General features: G+C 41.5%; 1 protein-coding gene across 4 annotated transcripts; it reads left to right on the forward strand.

Annotated features, from left to right (window-relative positions):
* The first annotated feature begins 3,880 nt into the window (after nt 1-3,880).
* HIKESHI (heat shock protein nuclear import factor hikeshi) lies at nt 3,881-14,257 on the forward strand. Of its 4 annotated transcripts, none has more exons than XM_064644908.1 (6): nt 3,883-4,013; nt 4,404-4,514; nt 4,828-5,008; nt 8,798-8,949; nt 11,599-11,717; nt 14,024-14,257. In XM_064644908.1, the coding sequence occupies exons 1-6, from the start codon at nt 3,984-3,986 to the stop codon at nt 14,076-14,078; spliced, it is 648 nt and encodes a 215-aa protein (XP_064500978.1). In that variant the 5' UTR covers nt 3,883-3,983; the 3' UTR covers nt 14,079-14,257. The 4 variants fall into 4 exon arrangements, 3 of the variants coding, with proteins under 3 accessions (XP_064500976.1, XP_064500978.1, XP_064500977.1); XM_064644907.1 differs by lacking the exon at nt 3,883-4,013 and adding an exon at nt 4,086-4,317 and having other exon boundaries at nt 4,404-4,512; nt 4,771-5,008; XR_010428182.1 differs by lacking the exons at nt 4,404-4,514; nt 14,024-14,257 and adding an exon at nt 9,624-9,750 and having other exon boundaries at nt 3,881-4,013; nt 4,771-5,008; nt 11,599-11,699.
* The last annotated feature ends 5,811 nt before the right edge of the window (nt 14,258-20,068 follow it).

Genomic DNA, 20,068 nt, shown 5'->3' on the forward strand with positions numbered 1-20,068 from the left:
ATTCATGAAATCCTAGCCTGGAGACTAGGCAGACACCAGAAATATACACAAAACAAGAGGAAAAGGTGTTCAGAGAAAAAGGAAAGGAGAACTACCAAAAAGAAAAAAAACTAACAACAAAAAACCCTGCCACATTAATCTTTTACAAGCTATTGTTGCTTTTACAACTGTGACTAGTTTGAAAAAACCTGACTCAAAGTATAAGAAAATTACTATTTATTCAGAAGAGAAGTTACTTTTCACAGTTCTTTCTCATCCAGCATCCATACCTTCCTGCACCCATGCTCACATACATGTAGATGCTGCTGGGCTTTGCGTTCACATGGAATCCCAGTCCATATTTGGGCACACCAGCCACCAATGTATGGGTGAAGTTTTGTGTCAGTGTGGACTCAAATTGCCTGAGGTTTCTTCCTTTTACCCATGCTCTCGCCTCACCCAGGAATAGAAACCTTCTTCTCAGGGGTTCTCTACACTTAACTGTTTTCTGTGTTGTGCCACTATCTGTTACTATTGAATGGGAAATACTTTCCCTTACTTCACACAGGGAACATCCCTGCTCTGTATGACCTTCTTTTACCTAAATGGCACTAAGCCACAGATCTTAGTGGGGGCTCAAGTAGAGATCAGTATCACAAGTAACTTCTAGGGCAAGATTACAGACAGGCTGAGATTAGCTTTCAGGAGGGCAGGAGTAATGGCTCTGCTGCACATTGCACAGCAGGCTCAACAAGTTTTAGGCAAATACTAAATAATTAGGTTTAAATTAAAAAAAAAAAAATCATGCCTAAGCAAGAGTGCTTGAGAGCCCTGCTGAGATCAGGCCTGCAAGATGGGGTTGCCCTGACCAGAGATCTTACACATAGTGTAATCTCAGAAGTCTGCAGCGAGTTGGCAATGTGAGTTGAGCTCTTGCCTAATTAGCAGATTTCTCGTTGTGCCTCAGTGGTTACACTGCAGAGCTTGGCCACCCTCCACTAATTTGAAACATCTCAAGCTTAAAAACACTTTCTTTCTTTCCAGTTCATCAAGGCCAGCTGGAAAAGCACCTGCCAAGTGGAGAACTCACTTGCAAAGGTTCACGTCCAAAATGAGGCCTGGGACTCAGCTGTTCTGCACTACTGCCTCAACGCTTCTCACACCCGGGCTTCTTACTGAATTCAAGAGGCGAATCGGACAAAATACATATTCCATTATGCCTGTACAAATAACCGTGGGCTAGCATCAGGATTTTTAATAGATCTTGCTCTCATAATTCCCTCACATAAACACATTGCAAGGCACAGGATGGTTACTCCATCCGGTAGCAGGCGCTGGGGTCTTAATTTTGTATTTTCTAAGTTTTTAGCATTTGGAAAGGCAGAGCCACCCTTTGCTAAAAACTTTACTACTGCAAAGTGGGCAACAAAAGCCACCCTGTGAACTTCCTCAGTGATACACCTCTGCCATAAGCCACAGGAGCAGTGCCCAGGGCCTGGGATGGCCGAGGACAGGAGAAGCTGTCCACCAAAGTGAGCTTGACTGCAGGAAAGACCCTGACATTTCCTACAGAGATGGGTTTAATCACAGGTTTCAGAGCCCAGAGCAGCACACTGGCATGGTAAAAAGGGAGAGGTTTCCTAGAGATTTGTAACAGAAATATTAAAAAAGGTATGATTAAGATTGAGGAATGAATTAAAATATTTGTATAAACACCAGAAGACACAGCAGAACAAGATTTGAATGAGCTTCTATAGAAGTGAAGAACACTGTTCCCAGTCAAACTGAGAAATTATTTATTTCCATCTAACCCAGACAGCCTGTGCTCTGACACCCAGGAGATCACAAACAATGAAGCATAGGAGCTTCCCTCAGCCAAAAAAGCATGGATGCAGTTTAAAAATTATTGTACTAACTTGCAAGAGAACTGCCCTGTAAATAGAGATTGAAACCCAATCTATATGTCCTGAGCTGTCCTTTCTCATCCCTCCAAAGCTTACACTCTGCTTACTCAGTATTTTATTTCTTGTCAAGAGAAGATAGATAACAATTGAATATTTGAAATTTGTTTTATTTAAACATAATAATCACAGAAATTCTAGATAATATATGCCTATACAAAAAGTTCATTGTCAGCCACCAGTGACAAATAGCAATAAGACATATTATTGATCATGCTAGTACAGCATTGCAAATTCAAAGAATGAACTTATTCATTACAGAGGAAAATATGAGACAATGTGCAGGATCCAGGGTTATATCTAGTATCTTATATCATATTCTTCTCTTCAGTCTTGTGTGTATTTCATTTGTATAACCTGAAACACCTATAGCCTTTTCCACTTATGCTGCAGGTGGACCCTCCCCAGAATTTAAAACAAAGGTGTTACGTTTTAGGGTGTAGGAGAAAGGTGGAGAAATACCACAGCAATTCATGCTGACAAACCCATCCATTCTTGGTTCTGCCTTGAATTAATTTTCAGTGGCCACTTGTGTCCAAGCCAACAGTAAGGTAATATTTGCAGCTAAATCACTTCAGAGCTAAATAAGACAGGAGCTGAGACTGTTGCTTAAGCAGGTAGTAAACCTGCTTTCCATGCTCAGAGAGGAAAGACAACCTACATAATCTGAAAAGGCAGAATGCAACACCTGACACTGACGGAGAAGCCTGTAGCCATCAGCTACCTGTAACCATTTTATCTGTATTTGTCTGCTTGAGTTCGTGCCATGTCTAGATTGCATTAACATGGACCTATCGTAATGAAGGCTAGCTAAAACAGAAGGGGAAAAGACTCTTTGATACCTTTGTTGAAAACACTCCTACTTCTACCTGCCCAAAGTCCCTGGGGTGAGGAAACACAGACACCTTTCACTGTACTCACAAACGTGAGTTTGAAGTCAAGAAAGGCTCTGACCACCAAGTGCAGTCTGACAGTAGGTACTCTGAAATCATAGAATCATTGAATTGTTTCAGTTGGAAAGGACCTTTAAAGATCATCTAGTCCAACCCCTCTGCCATGACGCAGTTCTAATAGAACCACCTTCCACTAAACCGGACTTCTCAAAGCCCCATCCAACCTGGCCTTGAGCACTTCCAGGGATGGGCCAAACACAGCCTCTCTGGACAAAAAAGAAAAGATTTTCTTCCTAATATCTAATCTAAACCTGCTCTCTACCAGTTTAAAGCCATTCTCCCTTGCCATGTCACTACATGCCTTTGCCAAAACTCTCTCTCCAGCTCTCATATAGCCTCTTTAGGTATTGCAAGGCTGCTAAAAGGTCTCCCCAGAGCCTTCTCTTCTCCAGACTGAACAACCCCAACCCTCCCAGCACAGAAATGGCTCTGAGGATCAGATCACACAGTAAACACACACGACGTGTGCATTTCTTCAGTGTATCTGTGAGGGAATTTGAGCTTCCAGACAGTGCAGCATCATACACAGTTACAGCAGTCATCTCTCAGTGCACCCGGTGTATGTCACCGTGCCTAATCACGCAGCTTTTCTGATTAACTTTTCCATTTTTTTCTCTCTCTCTTTTATTTTTGAATGCAGATTTTACTTGTTCCTGATTGCTTTGGTCAGGTTTATCTGGATTTAAACACTTTGGATCCAGCCAGATAGCAAGACCGACTTTAATTGCCGGGTACCAAGTACTCTCTTTCCTCAGAGAAAACCCCGCCACGCTTTAACTCGGAGGCAGCGAAGGGGCTTGCGGGACCCGGGGCTCTACGAGGTGTGTGAGGAGATCTCCCCTTTTCCCGCCTACGACGTTCATCACTGCGATGACGCGCCACAGCTCCCGTCATGCCCCGCTCCGCCCCGCCCAGCACCGCCCGTGCGATGTCGCGCGTTGCCCCATGGGAGTTGTAGTCTTTGGCGGCGGCGCCGCGGAAGTGACTCAGCAGCGCCGGGTGAGTGGGGGCGTGTTGACTTCCTGGGGCCGGCGCTCATGGAGGCTCGGGAGCGGCCAGGAGGCATCTGAGGGGTTCGCCGGCCGCCGCCATGTTCGGCTGCCTGGTGGCGGGCAGGCTGGTGAGCGCTGCTCGGGCCCGGGCGGGGCCCTCAACCTGCTCGGGGCTGGGGTGGAGCTGCCGCAGGGCCATTCCCCTCTCCCGGCCCCAGGCGCAGGGGACCGCGCCGTCCTTGTGCCTCCTGCCCGGCGCCTCGGCCGGCTCCTGCCCCGCGTCCGCAGAGGCAGCTGCGGTGTAGAGCCTCCTGGCCAGGAGGCGGTTGCAATGCCCTCTGTTGATGTTGTCTCCTCAGAGACAAGCTGGGAGCTTAAAAGAAGCGTTTTAAGTCTAGATCGTGCCTTGGCTGCAAGGATGTGGCATCTCGGGTAAAGATGAGGGTATCTTTTGCTCTGGCATTCAGCCGTCCTTCTACTGCCTTTCTCAAGGTCTATTGTATTTCCTATGTGAACAGGTTTCCATGATCCTGGGGTTGTGCCAGCCAGGTGGTCAACAGCCACTGCTTATTGACTTGGCAACCTCTTCTGCACCCTACTTTCCTCCTACGCACGTGGGGAGCGAAGGTATTCTGATCCTGTAGTCCCGGGTGGGATATGTGTTAAGTGCAGGTAGAACAAGACTGTTGTGTCTTTCTGGTAATATTTTTTGCAGTTGTTCTTCTGCTGTGTTTGACTTTTATCTGGCTCTTTGCTCTTTAGGTTAGTACGTTCCTCACTTTTCTGTTATGTGCCACTTTAGGTGTATTTCTGTAAAAGGAAGTTCACAGTGACAGCCAAAAATGAAAAACGCATTAATACTAATAAAGGTTTTGTTCTCTTTAGGTACAAGCAGCTCCCCAACAAGTGGCTGAAGACAAATTTGTATTTGATTTACCCGACTATGAAAATATCAACCATGTAGTGGTCTTCATGCTGGGAACTATACCATTTCCAGAAGGAATGGGAGGATCTGTCTATTTTTGTTATCCAGACCAGAGTGGGATGGCAGTCTGGCAGCTGCTGGGGTTTGTCACCAATGAGAAGCCAAGTGCCATCTTCAAAATTTCTGGTCTGAAATCTGGTAAGACTGGTAGAACATAGCAATTGGTGAAACAGATATGTTCCTGTATGCATAAGGGGTAAATGTGTGAAGGTGGGTTTGAACAGAAAGCTACTTGAAAAGGCAGCCTGCTCTGTGTTTTCAGATAGTTCTGAGCAGATGTACTGGAAGCAGCCTGTCAGCTTGGTGGAAGTCTGTGTGTGTGTGTGTGTTAATGTTCCCAGTGAAATTTCTCACTCATCTTGTGTTGTACGTGGTGTTGATCTGGAAATTTCTCTGAGCAGGTTTGACATGTGTTTTTGTGCTTCTGCATAAACAACCTGAGAAGAAATGATCCTGTAACTTCCCTAGCATGGTTTTCAGGCATTTGTCTAGAAATACCTGCAGCATTTTTTTTCACCTTCCGTTGCTAAGTGGTTGTGTTTTTTGTAGCTCAGACAGGTTTTGTAGGGAGTAGAGCCTGACAGTGATTTCGGACAGCTAGTGTTTCCCAATCAGGTGCAGTTGCAGTATATAATTATCCAATAGAGGGTGTCATCATTGGAAAGCAGCTTTGCAAATGTTTCAGCATTTTTAGTACAGACTCGAGTCAGAGGATGCTGGTGCTACCTGAAGAAGGTGTGTGTATGTTTTCCTGAATTTATGGTGGGGTTGCTATGGACGTTATAAAAATGACAACAGCTTCCAACGGCACATCTTTGTCATATTAAAGGGACAGATTTGTCAGTCAGGCGGTTTAAAGTGTTATGGTGATAAAGTAGTACACATCTTCTGTGGGCTTGAGTGTAGTCTGCAGCTGTAACTTGAATCTCTGTTTAATTAAGCACTGAGCTTCCTGTGATAAAATGTATTCATTCATAAGGTAGTTGGCCTTCTTTTGAATCAATCCTGGATGTGGCAGTGTGGTATCAGATCAGGGCTCTCAAGCTGCAGAGCAATATGAATTCTGATCATACTCATTCCTCAAAATCTGGGCTTTCTTCAGAAAGAGCAACCGTAGGAAAGTTTTGGGGGACGTGGTTTTGTATATCCCAAAGTTGTGTGGTTAGTGAAACAGCAGAGCATATCACTGGTGCTTTTGCCATATGTTTCTCATGCTTGAAAGACTGTCAGACAGCTTTGGAGGAAAATGCATTTTTAGATGCTTTTTGCGTGATTAGCTTTAATTTCCAGGCAAGGGCTGCTCTCACAGAAGAATTCCGTGATGTAGCGGGATGCATTTGCAGGGCCTTAAGACAGTGCTGTGCTTAATCTCTGTGAAAGCTCTGCCATTCCCGTTGTTGTCTGCAGCTTATCTCTGTCTGTGGGGTCAGTATAAGCTACATGGTCTACGTGTCCATGGCCATAAACAATTTTGTGATGGAGAAGACTACGTGATTGTAGAAAGGGAGGGATATCCCAGAAAGGGATAACAGAGAGCTGGAATCATTGAGAGACATTATTAACACTTGAAATCTGCATTTTTTTGAGAGGAACGAAGCTGTGTCCCTGTTTACCAGCTCCCTCTGAAGCAGTGATTGTAGCAGAGTTTCTTGTTGTGGGATGAGTTTTGTTTGTTTGCACATAAAGAAGGGGCTTAGAAGTACACCCTGCCTTGGAATTGTAAAATTTTTTGTTGTTTAGTTGTGCCTGAAGGCGTGGTAGAAATAGAGAACAAACTTTGGACTTGGATTTTGCACCCTTATGAAAGAATGTTGACAAGTGGGATTAAAGTTACAGGATAGCCTTTTCCATTACAGACTTTGCTGTGCATGCAATGAAGTGTGTGATGCTCTTCATGCTCTAATATGATATCTGCATTTGAGGCCTACACATGAGTAAGGTTTTTGATGTGGCTGGGCTGAAAGGTAGTGAGGGCTCCCTATTTTGAATCAAGCAGTTGCTCTGCTGTGACATAGGGTTTGACTGTGAAAACCTGAGCCTGTGTTTCAGAACCGATTAACAGCGTGCTGTGTTCTCTGCATTTGTAAGGCACGGAATGCTAATCACGAGAGCCAAGCATCGAAAATGTGGAGTGTATTTCAGTTGTTGTAAGGATGGCAGTGGATGCTTTTATTTCACTGTTTTAGGCAGAAATCTTTCCGAGGAGGTGGTTCCATTGGAGTGCATGCCAAGTGACAGAGTGGATGTATTTTATTGTTTAGATCATGACTGTCTTTTTAAATTACATATTTAATAGAGCCTGTTATATGTTATATTTTTATTGTAAATGTCAGCTTCTGAGGTGAAGATATTACAAGATGTAAAACTAACACCAGCTCTCCTGTTTTGGGGATTTTTAATAATGAACTTGGGTGATATTTGGGTTCTGGTAGCTTTTCTCTTTTTTATAATATTTAAGTAAATTTTACCTTTATCAAGCAAGCATCTATCACTAGTAAAGGTTGAGATTGTACAGCAATGACATTTCTAAGAAGAGGTTCTAAATAGCATTTCATTTCAGGAGAATAACTCTTCTTACTGGCCTCGTAAAGTAACATTTTAATAGTGAGTGTTTTACTCATAAATGTAGCACTGTATTGCAGTTGTAGGATCTGGAGTGAGGAGTAGCACTTGGCTTCAATTGAAAAGGATTCTGTGTTTGTGAATGTACTTTCCATATGGTTTGGCTGTTAGCTTCTTTCTGGTAGTGCCTTGTGTCTCTGCATTAGAATGGCCAAGTTCCTGAGATCTTCAGTCTTGAGCCTCAGTTCAACTGATCTGGATGAGTTTTTGACCATGGAACTAAGTCAGATGGTGCTTTAGATTTCTGTTAGCCTTTCTTGCAGCTCAATATAGTGTTGACTGGTCTGTAGGACAGACCTTGATTAGCTCTTGATTAGCTCTTCTTTCTCCTGCTAGTAAGGGACCAAAGACTGCTACTGGAACATCATCTGTGTTAAGAGGGTACTTGTCTGTTATGTTTGCACAAACTCAGGTGGAGTATTAGTGTTTGTGTACTAATAGCATTGTGGTCCCACAGACCCTTCTCCTGCATTTTCCTTTACAGGTGCTGACAGAAGAGTACATGATTTAAGTGACTAAGTGTCTGTCCCTGTTTGCAGATTTAAGTGACTCTGTCTGTCCTTGTTTGCAGAGACCTTGGCTGAAGCTGGGACTGAAAGTATGGGTTGAGAAAGGTCAGAAGTGAGGGCAGGGGTCTGGGATGATGCCTCTGTGAGTGGCAGATGATTTGGGGGTTGTTTCCTGCCCAGTTCATTGTTTACTTTGTGGCACTTGCGAAGTCATAGGTCTTTCTGTTCCACGGCTGTTTCTTTGACCTTTGCTTTTTTGGTGATTTTGAGCAGCTCAGGTGAGACCTGGGGCTGCCCAGCCCTCCCTGAGTCAGAGAGATCTTGAAGTAGTGTTCTCTACTTCTTCAGAGCACGAACAGTTTCACAGAACCCTGTGTTTTAATGAGTGAATTAAACAATTGTTCAGCAGTGCTGCATGTTTTCTGTTTATCAGCAATTGCTACAATGTGAATGAAAGGCTTGGTTCCCATAGAGAAAGGTTCTGCCGTCTTTCACTCTCAGATCGTATTTCCTCTTGAATCCATTTACTTCATAGGGAGCTTTCAAGTTATGTTTTTATGTTTTTTTAAAATTTCCTTATGATCTGTTGTGGTTTTTAAATGTACCAGTCACACTGTTCCATCTGTTGTGCTTGTGTGTACTTGTGCCTGTCTGGTATTTCTCTGTGTTTCTGAGATAGGGAGATTTCTCTGACAGGAGCTGAGGAATACCTTTTACAGAAGGAACACGGTGATTTAAGTTCCACTGTCTTCACATGTGTGCCAAATCTAACATGTGCTGTCCGTGGTGCTTTCAGGGAAGGGAAGTCAACATCCCTTTGGTGCCATGAACCTCCCACAGACGCCAACAGTGGCCCAGATTGGAATCTCAGTGGAACTGCTGGAGAACCTGGCCCAGCAGACTCCTGTTGCAAGTGCTGCTGTGTCATCAGTAGATTCATTCACAGAGGTAGCTTGGACATTCTGTTTTCAGAAATTCTCTGTACTATGAAAGTCTTAAGAATTGAGACTAATGGGGGGAGGAGAAGCTGCCGTGGGTGGCTGTAGGATTGAAACCAACCTAATCATTGTCAAATCATTTGGCTAGAAGATTTAATATTTTGAAATTACTTTTCCTTACACTGAAAAACTGCCTCCTGTAAAGGATTGGAATTTGCATGCTCAGTGTCATCAGGCCAATAGATTTATTTGTGTCAGTGTCACTCTGCTATAAAATTATTTATGATACTTCCTAAGAGGAGCAGCTATGATTAAATACATGTAAGAGACAGTGGATCTTTGGTCAGAATCACAGAATATTCTGAGTTGGAAGGGACCCAGAAGGACCATTGAGTCCAGCTCTTAAGTGAGTGGCCCATACAGGGGATTGAACTCATGGCCTCGGTGTTATTACCACCAAGTCTTAACCAACTGAGCTAATCTCAGGGTCATTTATAGGTGCTGAGACTCCAGTGCATAGACTTGCAGGGATGGTCAAAAATTACTAAAAGTCAAGGCAGAGCTGGACATAGACACAAATAGATATCCAAGTGTACCACTGACCCTTGAGAAATCCTTCTGATGTAGCTCTGCAGAACTACAGAATTGTGCCCTCCCCCACAGAAAGATTTTTCTTTTTTCCAGTTCTTTCTCTGTGGATCAGGCCTTGCGCTACAACATGTGCCATTTTTTTACTCAGCCTGTTAGTTTGAACCTCTGGAAATCCACAACCAGCTCTGGCAGTTAGTTGACCGTCTAACAGCAGTTCAAGGCAAGCTAGACCTGCATGGTGGGTCATGATTTCCCTAACACTGACAGCTCTGGCATTATCTTTTAACATATCAGCAGTTGGTGAGGCTTTTCTTCAGGCCTTTTTTTCTTTCTCACTTTCCTTCCAGGTTGCTGAGGTAGACTGGTAATTGGAACAGTAATCCTGATACTGTAGCTGATGTTCTTTTGCAGTTTATATACATTATAGCTGCCAATAGGTGATGTCTCTTAGAGAAAATTACCATGACTAGGAGTTGACCAACAGCTATTTTTGTATAATACAGTTAATTGAGCTTTTCTGGAGTTGTTAGGGGCATATGGCATCTAAATATTTCTGATTCACCAATTTGCATTAGAGCAGTAGTTAAGTCATGAAGTAATAATGTGACCACTTCAGGTCATTTGCAAGGGTGCTCATAGATTTTTCTGAAAACAGTATTTAAAGAAAAAAACGCACCTCATGATTGCATAACATTTTTACAAATGTTATTTTCAGTTAGGTAGATTTTTCTATTAAAAGTAGCATCTTAACTGAAATCATATATTGCCTTCAAGAAATGCACTTGACCCAAAGTTTCAAGTAATAGTTACTCCTACAGAGAAAATGCATGATGTCAAAGTTGAAGGAAACCTTTGAAGGAGTAGATTGCAGAGGAAAGGCATATATGACTGGGAGCATGTTTGTGAATGACTAATGGCTTTCATTTAATATTTAACATCATCTGTTTGAAACTGCTACATTATAGCAATATCTTTTTAAAGGCAAAATCATCCGTTGCTACCCTAAGTTAAGGAGTTGCTCTCCCATTACATTCCTAGTAAGTTTCATGAAGATTTATGATTGAATATGCCGGTTTTTAATTATGTGTAGTTATATATAAAAAGGTTGTTTGGAAAGTAGGACAAAACTAGAGAGTTCTGCATGTGAGTGGGGTGAGACTGAGGGTAGGCTCCTGGGACATCATTTCTTCTGCTCCTTTTGTCAGAGCAGGTGGAGGGAAGCACAAGACTCTGCCTATATTGACTCAGGTTCAGTTTTCCTGCATCATTTCATTGCATTCATTTTCTATGAAAATGGCCTGTTCTCCCATCAAAATGCATAGCTTTTTTTTTTTTTTTAATAAAAAGAATAGGGGAAATAAGGAAGTACTGTAAACTTGTGTATTTATAGACTGGCTGGGAATGTCCTACAACCTGAACCTCTGCATATGGGACTTGCTATTTCTTGGCCTCTCTTTCACTCTTGTTTCCTTATCCTACAGTTTAGGAGTGTCCTGTGTATCTTTTTCATGTTTTCCCCTGCAAGATTTTGTGGCGAAGGATGTCGAGATAGCAGTCCTTCTGTGGTGAATGCTGAAGGAAATTGCCCTGTCACTGGAGTCTGATGAGTTGTAACGAGAGAGACTGCAGAATTTTCAGCTGGTTTAACAGCTAGTGTTGTGCTGGTAGCTGGAATGGCAGCACTGACCTGGTCTGCAGGTCTTCTGATGGTTTAATTTGGCAGAGAGGGACAGCTCTTGTCACTGCATCACTTCTTTTTCACAAACAGAAAATGTTCTTTCCCAAAGCTGTTTATCCAGTTGGATGAAATAGAGCAGGGAGAGGGCAAGTGGAGATACTGAAAATGATTTATGAATACTGGATGTATCTGAGGGCAAGACTGAGAATTAAAATGCTTTGATCAATTTAAAATGGATGTCCCTGGATCTACTTTATCCACTGTCCAATTGTGTTTTAAATGACAATACTAATTTTACTTCATATAGGAATTGTGTATCTGTTAAACATTTGCATAAAAGTTCAAAATGAAAAAAATAACTTCCTTTAAATGTCTTTTCTTTTATTTCAGTTCACTCAGAAGATGTTGGATAACTTCTATAACTTTGCTTCCTCGTTTGCTGTTACTCAGGCACAGATGACCCCAAATCCTTCTGAAGCTTTCATTCCGGCAAATGTAGTTCTGAAATGGTAATGGCAATGATCTGTAGTAGGCATTATTAAAACATCTGATTTCTAAGTGTTGAACTACTGTTCAATACTGTTGAACACTGTTCAATACTATTGTTCAAACTATTGAACGCTGCTGTTCAGTGAGATGAAGCAAAAATGTTTAAAAAGTGTTTGTTCTTGGTTATCTCTAGTATAGAGAGGTCCTGTCCACTGTTTTTATATTTAATTGTCAGCTTTTTTATTAGAAAAGTGCTGTACAACCTATGAATTCTTTTTGCTTCTAGAAATGTTGCCCTTGATATATGTGGATTTGCACTCAGTTACTGGTAATGCAAACGCTCTGGAGTTGTGGGAAGATGGAACACACTGATACTTGTCAATTTGTGCTTACTTGTTATATTTAGTCTCTTCCTAGACGTAGTTGCAGCATAGGTGCATTATTTAAGAATATGTGAGCGATGGAGAAATCATGTTCCTAGTTGACCTGGTTCTGTCACCAAGATCCTTGAGTGTAAATACAAGTCTCTCTGACAGTTGTTTTCCGAGGACTGGTTTAAGAAATAACTGTCTGGGAATATCCTGTGTAGTCTAGAGATAAATGGTGAACTGCAGGCAGTCCTTGAGGATGTCTGAAAATTTCCTTCCTATCAGTTTGGCTCTATTTAGCCTCTATAGTATTAACCTAAACCCTTTTTAAATCAGCATTTTAGGCTATATGAACACAGTTTTATCATTAGTACAGATCTCATAAATAAGTTAATATAAGCCATATATTTTCTTTGGGAGTGTAACTTGATGCAGATCTCCTGTGTTTAGAAGGTAACTATGCACTCCATGAACATAGATGGATAAGGTCTCTGAGAGTAGTCAGTCTGGATCAGGCTGAAATGGTTTAAACCCTTTTGAGTCTCTTCTCATTTGAGTTGGGCTAGGAACTATGAGGTGTACGAAAGCTTTTTTTCGTTGGTTTTTTTTTTGTTTCATTGGCAGTACCTTTTGATTCCTTACATCTTAGGTTTGTGGGGATTAAAAGGGGTTTTTAAATTTTCATGTGTCAGAGCCTATAGGCTTCGTAATTTTTTTTCTTTTAGAAGGGCACAGAAATTGTATACTTTGCCTATTTCTTCACTGTGGGTCAACAGTGAATTCTGATGTTCAGTTTGTGGTTTGCTTGTTTCTGTGAGTGTGGAAAGTAAAATTAGGACAGCATGTGTGCATACATGTTTCCATTATGTGTTAGAGAATTATATTTCTTCATTTGATTTTACTAAAACATTACCATATATAAGGTATGTGGAATTTAGAATTACTTGGCGAGGATGGAAAAGTAATGGGGACTCCATTGTCTCAAGGTTTCTGTTAGAACTGCAAGGCAAATGGATGCACAGCCTGAGCGCGGAATTGCCTGCAGCCCCCTCTTCCTTACCTGGGAGCAGGGTGCACAGCCTATGAGGAAGCAATCCGGAACTGCAGGCTGTGGTCTCTGTGCCAGCCTGCTCAAGTCTGTCAGGCACGTTAGCTCATCTCCACTGTCCTAGGAACTGAGAGGGGATAAGCTGGCTCTGCATCCTAGATGAAGAAGCACTGAAGGAGTAGTACAGGGACATCTGAACTGGATTCAGGAGCAGTGGTGTTGCCTTGTTTTTCCCAGTATTACAGTGCATCCCTAAATGACATCATGTTTTCTTAGTTTGGTTTTACTGGGGTTTTTCTGTGAGATACCTGGCCTGATTATTAAGATGATGAGCAGCCTCAGATTCACACTTGTACCTGCCCAAACTTTGATTTCCTAGCCCAAGAAATATTATGCACAAAACAACTACTTTTAATTCATGGAATCGTAGAATCCTTTAGGTTGGAAAAGACCTCTAAGATCGAGTCCAGCCATTCACCTAATGCTGCCAAGTCCACCATTAAGCTACATCCATAAGCCCACGTCTACATCTCTTTCTGCCACTTGCAGGGATGGTGACTCCACTGTTTCTCTGGGCAACCTGTTCCAGTGCTTGACAACCCTTTCAGTGGAGAAATTTTTCCTAATATCCAATCTAAATTCACTTACAATTTTACTAAGCTTGAATGAGCCTCCTCTGGGATACTGCTTTAATGAAATACATCTTGTTAAAATACACAAGTCTATCTGTGAATATTCTTGATATGGAATTGGAAAGGAGGATTTGGGATTTACTAATTTGCTGATGTGGAGTAGATGTATTTTATCATGTTCTCTGCATAGACTGATTATTTGTATCCTTAAAAAAAAACCACAACAATTTTATATGCAGCAGCTGTTATTTTGGGGGGTTTTTTTGTTCTTTTTCTAGGTATGAGAACTTCCAGAGACGTCTGACACAGAACCCTCTCTTTTGGAAAACCTAAGCATAAATTCTGTCATTTGAAGTTCTTTCTGAACAGTGTTACCTGAAAGATGCATCAAGTAACTTCACTGAAGATTTTTTGGTTGGAGAGAGAACCAAACAACGATTAGTCTGAAAGACAAACTTGGAACTTTTATATTACTCTTGAACAGTATTTAAAATTAAAATCAATGAAAATTACTTGTCTGCATGTTGGTTCATTTAATTGAAGTACTTGGCTGCAACAAATCAGTGTTCTATGTGCATGCATAGAAGTATTTTATTGAAACTGCATTTGAAGTGGAAAAAATTACAAGATAAAAAATGGCAGCACTGTGTCATAATTGTGTGGTATTTGGGGGTGCTGGAAACAAAACAAATGCAGTTTTTCCTTCTTTACCTCATTCTGAAGGGTGATCGTGCGACTGAGAATATGCTGATGGTTTTCCTGCTGGTACTTGCACTGTAAATTCTTTTACTTTGTGGACAGCCAATATTCCCGTCCCCAGCTCATATAAATGGTACAACAGTATTTCCCTCTTTGGCAGTAAGACACTACTGAGTTTGATCTCGGGGTACCTGTCCTTAACTTTTCTTATATGAAAGTTTAATGAAGAGGAATCTTCAGGAACCTTGGCTATTCTAGAAGAATTATTCCCACTAATTAGACAGAGTGAAATCTTGTTTCCCTTTGAAACAGATGTGGAGTGTCTGATAATGCTGCTGGTTATTGGCTCCAAAGGCTGTCACATCTGCTTATAACCTCACAGAATTTTGGGGTGGTCATAGTAATTCTAAGGAGTGCAGTTTCAGCCTATGAGATGTCTACAGCCAGATGTGCCCAGGTATCTCACAAGTGAGCTCCAGCTGACCCTTTGGCTCACTAGACCTAGATTAGCTTGATCAGAAATACTATTTTGAAGAATGTATCCTGCTTTTGTAAGTTACTTTCTGTAACTAAGGCCCATTCCCAAACCACAGGCATGAAAATAAAAGTTTATATTGGCTTCAGTGAGTGGAAACTGAAGCCTTTAAGGGTCCAGTCAGCCTTAGGATGACAATTGTCCAGAGAATGGAAACGCCCCTTTGATGCTTTTGAGCCTGCTTGAGGATATGTCCTGAGTTCACACCTCAGCTGAAAATGGACTCTTCCCTTGCATAATAGCTGTGGAGCTCACCTGAGGGCCTCAAGGCAAAAAGGGCATGAGCTCAGCCTGGGGGTCAGAAGAGGAGGAAAACAGAAGATTGATGAAACCCAGGAAAGATGTGTTAAGAACAACCTTTAGAAAGTAAAACTAATTCTATCCCAGGTAATTTACTGAACAAAGCTCAGGGTTGTTTCCCAAAAGCCATGTCACAGGCCCAAGCCCTGAAGAACTTGATCTCCTGCTCAACTAAAGGCTTTTTTAAAGACACATTTGTAGTCCATATGTTCATGGAGCAGCAGCAATAAGGGAAGTTAGCAGACGCCCAAGCTGAACTCCCTACTCAGAATGGGTCATTAGGATCATTCTGTGTGACCTGTCAAATTCTGCTGTAGGGTACTCCTTGTTGCAGTTTTCTACAGCTCTCATTATCTGACACAGTTTGGTGAAGAATGAGCCATATAACCTACAGGTATATAAACCTAGGGGCCCTGTTTGGCTAGAGGCTGTCACTCTGAGCTGTAGTAACAAGCTACTTCTGTTCTGACCAAAACTGTATTCTGGTTATGCCATGATGCTGGTGGGATTGTTGTTTGGGCTTCATGAAGCCACAGCTAGACCATGTGGGTGGGATGACTAAGTCCAGCATGAGCTCTGCGACTGTCCTTGCCTCAGCTCCAGTCATCAAGGCTGTGAAAGCAAACATGTATTTATATGGGTTTTGAATATTTCAACAGTGTGTATCAAGAACTTCTCCCACTGCTGTAGCCACTGCACATTGGGCAGTTGTCTGAGCTTACTGAATGTGGTACATGCTTGAGAATATCACTGGAAATTACTTTTCTTTCCTGCTGTGACTGAGCTCACAGATCAGAAATTCATGGAGGGAAAGACTCCATCCCCCTTCCGTATCAGAAAGGTGCCTTTCAAAACTGCTATAGAAGTAAGAAGTGATTAATTTCTACAGGTTGTAGGGATGGCCGAACTGCTTCTCAAGCACTTTTTCTTTCTCATCTGTGAGGCACATGATTATGGTGGGTTACTGCTGAATTCCACCAGTTATGTGAGATCCCACAGTGTGATCATGATGTAGGATGCTTGAGGAAAACAGGCATGCAGTTTATCTACGAAAATTTATTGTAAGAAAACGCCAGGGTCTTGTAACAGCACGTTTTTGTCATTTCTAGTTCTGCCTGATCAATTTGGCATTTGGTTTCAGCCTGCTAAACATCTTTCCATGTGGATTCAGCATCATCATGAGGTAAGGTCAGAGACAGGCAGAGGAAAGGAGCAGCACCTGAAAGCCTGAAGAGGAATGGGCTCACGGACTTTCACTCCTGTGAGATCCCAGGGAAGGATCTGTTTCTATAGGTATGTAGCTCCCAACAATACTTATTACCTCAACACAGTGGTTTTAAAATGGGAGAACAATATTATATAGAAGCATCACAGTGCCCAGAGGAAAAAATAAAGTGAGCAACTAAATGCATATATTGCTGCTGGTTTACACAGAACCAGATGTGAAATTCATGGCAAGTAGTCAAAATTCTAATTATGCTGAAGATTTTTTTTGTACTTCCGTTTTTTTTAAAAAAGTTGCTTCGTTTCTTTACTGCAACTGTTTTCCTGGCACACAGTGCCACGGTAACATTAAACATGCTGAGGTGAACCTGAATTTCTCTGCAGCACTTGCAGAAGAAGTTATTTTCTTGCCTTTTAGCCATGGAACTAGAGCTCCCAAATACAATCAGTGGTGAAACACGAGCATGAAACACATTAAGAAAACACACACTCCTACATATACTAAGAAGGACAAATTCAATCCATATCTGCATGAAATTCTTTGGCTTAAAATTAAAAGCCTCAAGAAGAACCCGATTTAAAACTACATTGTGGTAACGTTCTTTATTCAGTCACCACCAGATGGAGCAACACGCCAGGAAACAGGACCTTAACCCCGAGGCAGAGATTCAACCACTGAGTGAACAATCAGGAACCTGTTTTCTACTTCCACCTGTGGTACAAACCTTCTTGCTGCCTCTGTGCAAAGTCTCTTCCTAAAAGTCAGGACTGTAGTCCAAGCCTATTATTTATCCAATTTCTAAGTTTCTGAAAGTTGGTTGAATAAGACAAGGACCTCTGGGTACCTCTTCAGCTTTTTTTTTTTTTTTTTTTGGTTAAGGGATGAAAGACAAATCACTTCAGAGATATTCAGTGTGCAATAACTGACAGGATCAGCAACTTTCAAATTTTATTGTGCTTTTCATGCAGAGTTAATAAAGAACAGACGTCTGTAACACTTGCAGCCTCCTGAAACAGTTTCCTGACTGTATTGCACAGCCTGACTTTCCCTCTCCCTCACCTGTCTTCAGATGGGAAACAGAAGGAGTCTATTACAGAATTTGTCAAAGAACAGAACTGCAGGTGGCCTGCAGACAATGGGGAAGAACATATATTCTTTTGGGCTATTTTTGGTAGGTTTCTCCAATATTAGGGTTAAACCATACTTCTTTTGCTGAAGAATTTTGGCACTGGAGCTCTCAAGGTATGTTCCACAAAAGCATATATTAAAAAGTGAAAAGGTTTTGGAAAATATTAAACTCTTCTTTAAATTCTTTTTATGATTATAATGATTATAACTAATAGTTCTGTATCTTCCAGAAGACACAGAATAATTTTACTTTTTCTCCTTTTTTTCAGTCTAGAACCTAGGCAACTCTAGAAAGAAAACACCCCAGTGAAATAAATACACAACTTTTATGTTCACTTGAGCTTTATGAGTCCGCATGTTGACAAAGAGGTTTTTTCCCCTTGTTGTGTATCTTATTGATATTATTAATCCTAAAAGCAGATGGGGCTGACTGTTGTAAGGGAGAATTGGCCTGTTACAGCTCTACTTTTACAAGTTCTTCTCTTCATTAACACTTTTAACCTGATTTCAGCTCCACTCAGGTTTCTCAGGGCAAAGCTGCTGGAACATTTGTCTGCATTTTAAGACAGCAGTCTTCAGCACATTTGTAAGTTAATAGAGAAGTTAAAGCTGACCCTAGCTGTGATAGGCCTCTCACCAGTCAAGCACCACCCTTCCTTTCCTTCCTCTCAAACAGAGCAGCTCACTTGTCAGAACGTACCACTTACATACCAAAATAACAGCCATGGCTGAAAAATCCCTACTGCCTTTGTATTCCATTTCACTCACAACCCCGGACATGGGAAAACACAAAAGACTGAGTCTAAGGGCACACTACCACAAAGCATTGGCAAAGGCTAAATGGTACCAGCCTCCACCCCCAGTGTTCTTAGTATAGTTTAGGTCACCTATCAAAGTTCTTTCCTTAAGGCTGCAGGAAGCCTGAACACTCCCACTGCTTTTCTGCAGTGCTCTCCCAACCCCAGCCCCATAATGTCTCAGACTGCCAACCCCACATACTTTCCACAGAATGAACTATGAGGTACATGGGCTTTCGCTGTTGCATAAACACTGGTTCATACTGTGCCAGCAGTTCTGGAGCTGCAGTAGAACTAAACATTTTCTCCAAGCTCCAGTCTCACCTGTATACCTCTTCAGCTAATCTGTGTTCCAACTCTGCAGGAATTTCAGTTTCCTCCCTTCAGCACTCAGGCTTTTACCTGGTTTTGCCCAACTCTGTGGTTTTACACTTGGCTTCCTGATCATGTTCCCTTAGACTAGACAGTCATGGGCACAAGGAGGAGCATGCCAGAACTTGGTTTGCGCAAGCAAAATAAGGTCCAGAATCCAGCTCAGTTAAACACTAGTTTTGGACAGAGCTGTGGTACTACTGCAAGTCCCCAGTAGCAAGGACAATGATTTAAAAGAGGGGAAAGAAAAAAAAAAAGGGAAAACAATCATATATTACAGATTAAAAACTTGTAAACTACTTGCCAGTTCTAGGCTTCATTTTTTGCAGGTTCCCAAGGACACAAATCAAAACTGGCTTAGTCATATTACTTCAAACTGAACAGGTAGTTAATCTAAACAGAGTATTTACAAACCTCCCAAACTGTAACAAACAGGAAAAAGCAATGTCCTGAAAGATAAAAGTCAGATATGCAGTTAACAAGTCAGCAGCAGACAGGACTACTTAACTTAATCTACTGATCAGAAAAGCACACAACGATAGTGTACTTGTATTTACATAATAACTTCATACTTCTTCTCAAGTAACATGTTATGGTGAAGGATAAGAAGGGCACAGTAGGGAAAAAAAGTACGTAAATGGTTCAGGCTCAGTAAATGTTATTAACCTTCTTCCTCATTCAGGCACACACAGCTACTGCACAATGTCCTGGACCACTTCCAGAACACAAACATGAGCATTCCAACTATGTGCTGACAAGATACACACAAGCGTTTTGAACATTATCACTGCTAATAATTTCTGCCATCTTATTCACTTTTCCCCTTACATTTTTATAAACTGTACATAATTTAAGCCTATATAAAACAGTATCGATTTTAGAATTCCTTATTCCTAAGGCAAGTAAAGCATTGAGGAGGCTATTTGGGAATAATGACAGAGGCAATTAAAATATATTTCCAAGAACTAACTTTCACATACCTGCAGTAACTAGACAGACAGAATTCAAACAGAAGAGCAATGTGATCCACAAAAGAAAAAAAAAAAGCCAGTAAGGTTTTTTCCCCTAATCAGTAACAAAAATGGTGAAAAGCTCATCCTAATTTGAGATTATTAAAACTTAAATCAATTTCAATCTGCAACTATCTTAAGGAATGAGTTAAAAATATTTTTAGAAATGATCAATACATTTATTTATACTGTATTCTTAAGTGTAGCATTTCCTTTGTGAGGTCTCTGCGTAATAGCTTCATTAGGTTTTCAGTTAA

Source organism: Pseudopipra pipra, chromosome 2, assembly GCF_036250125.1.
Source record: "Pseudopipra pipra isolate bDixPip1 chromosome 2, bDixPip1.hap1, whole genome shotgun sequence".
Classification (NCBI taxonomy): domain Eukaryota; kingdom Metazoa; phylum Chordata; class Aves; order Passeriformes; family Pipridae; genus Pseudopipra; species Pseudopipra pipra.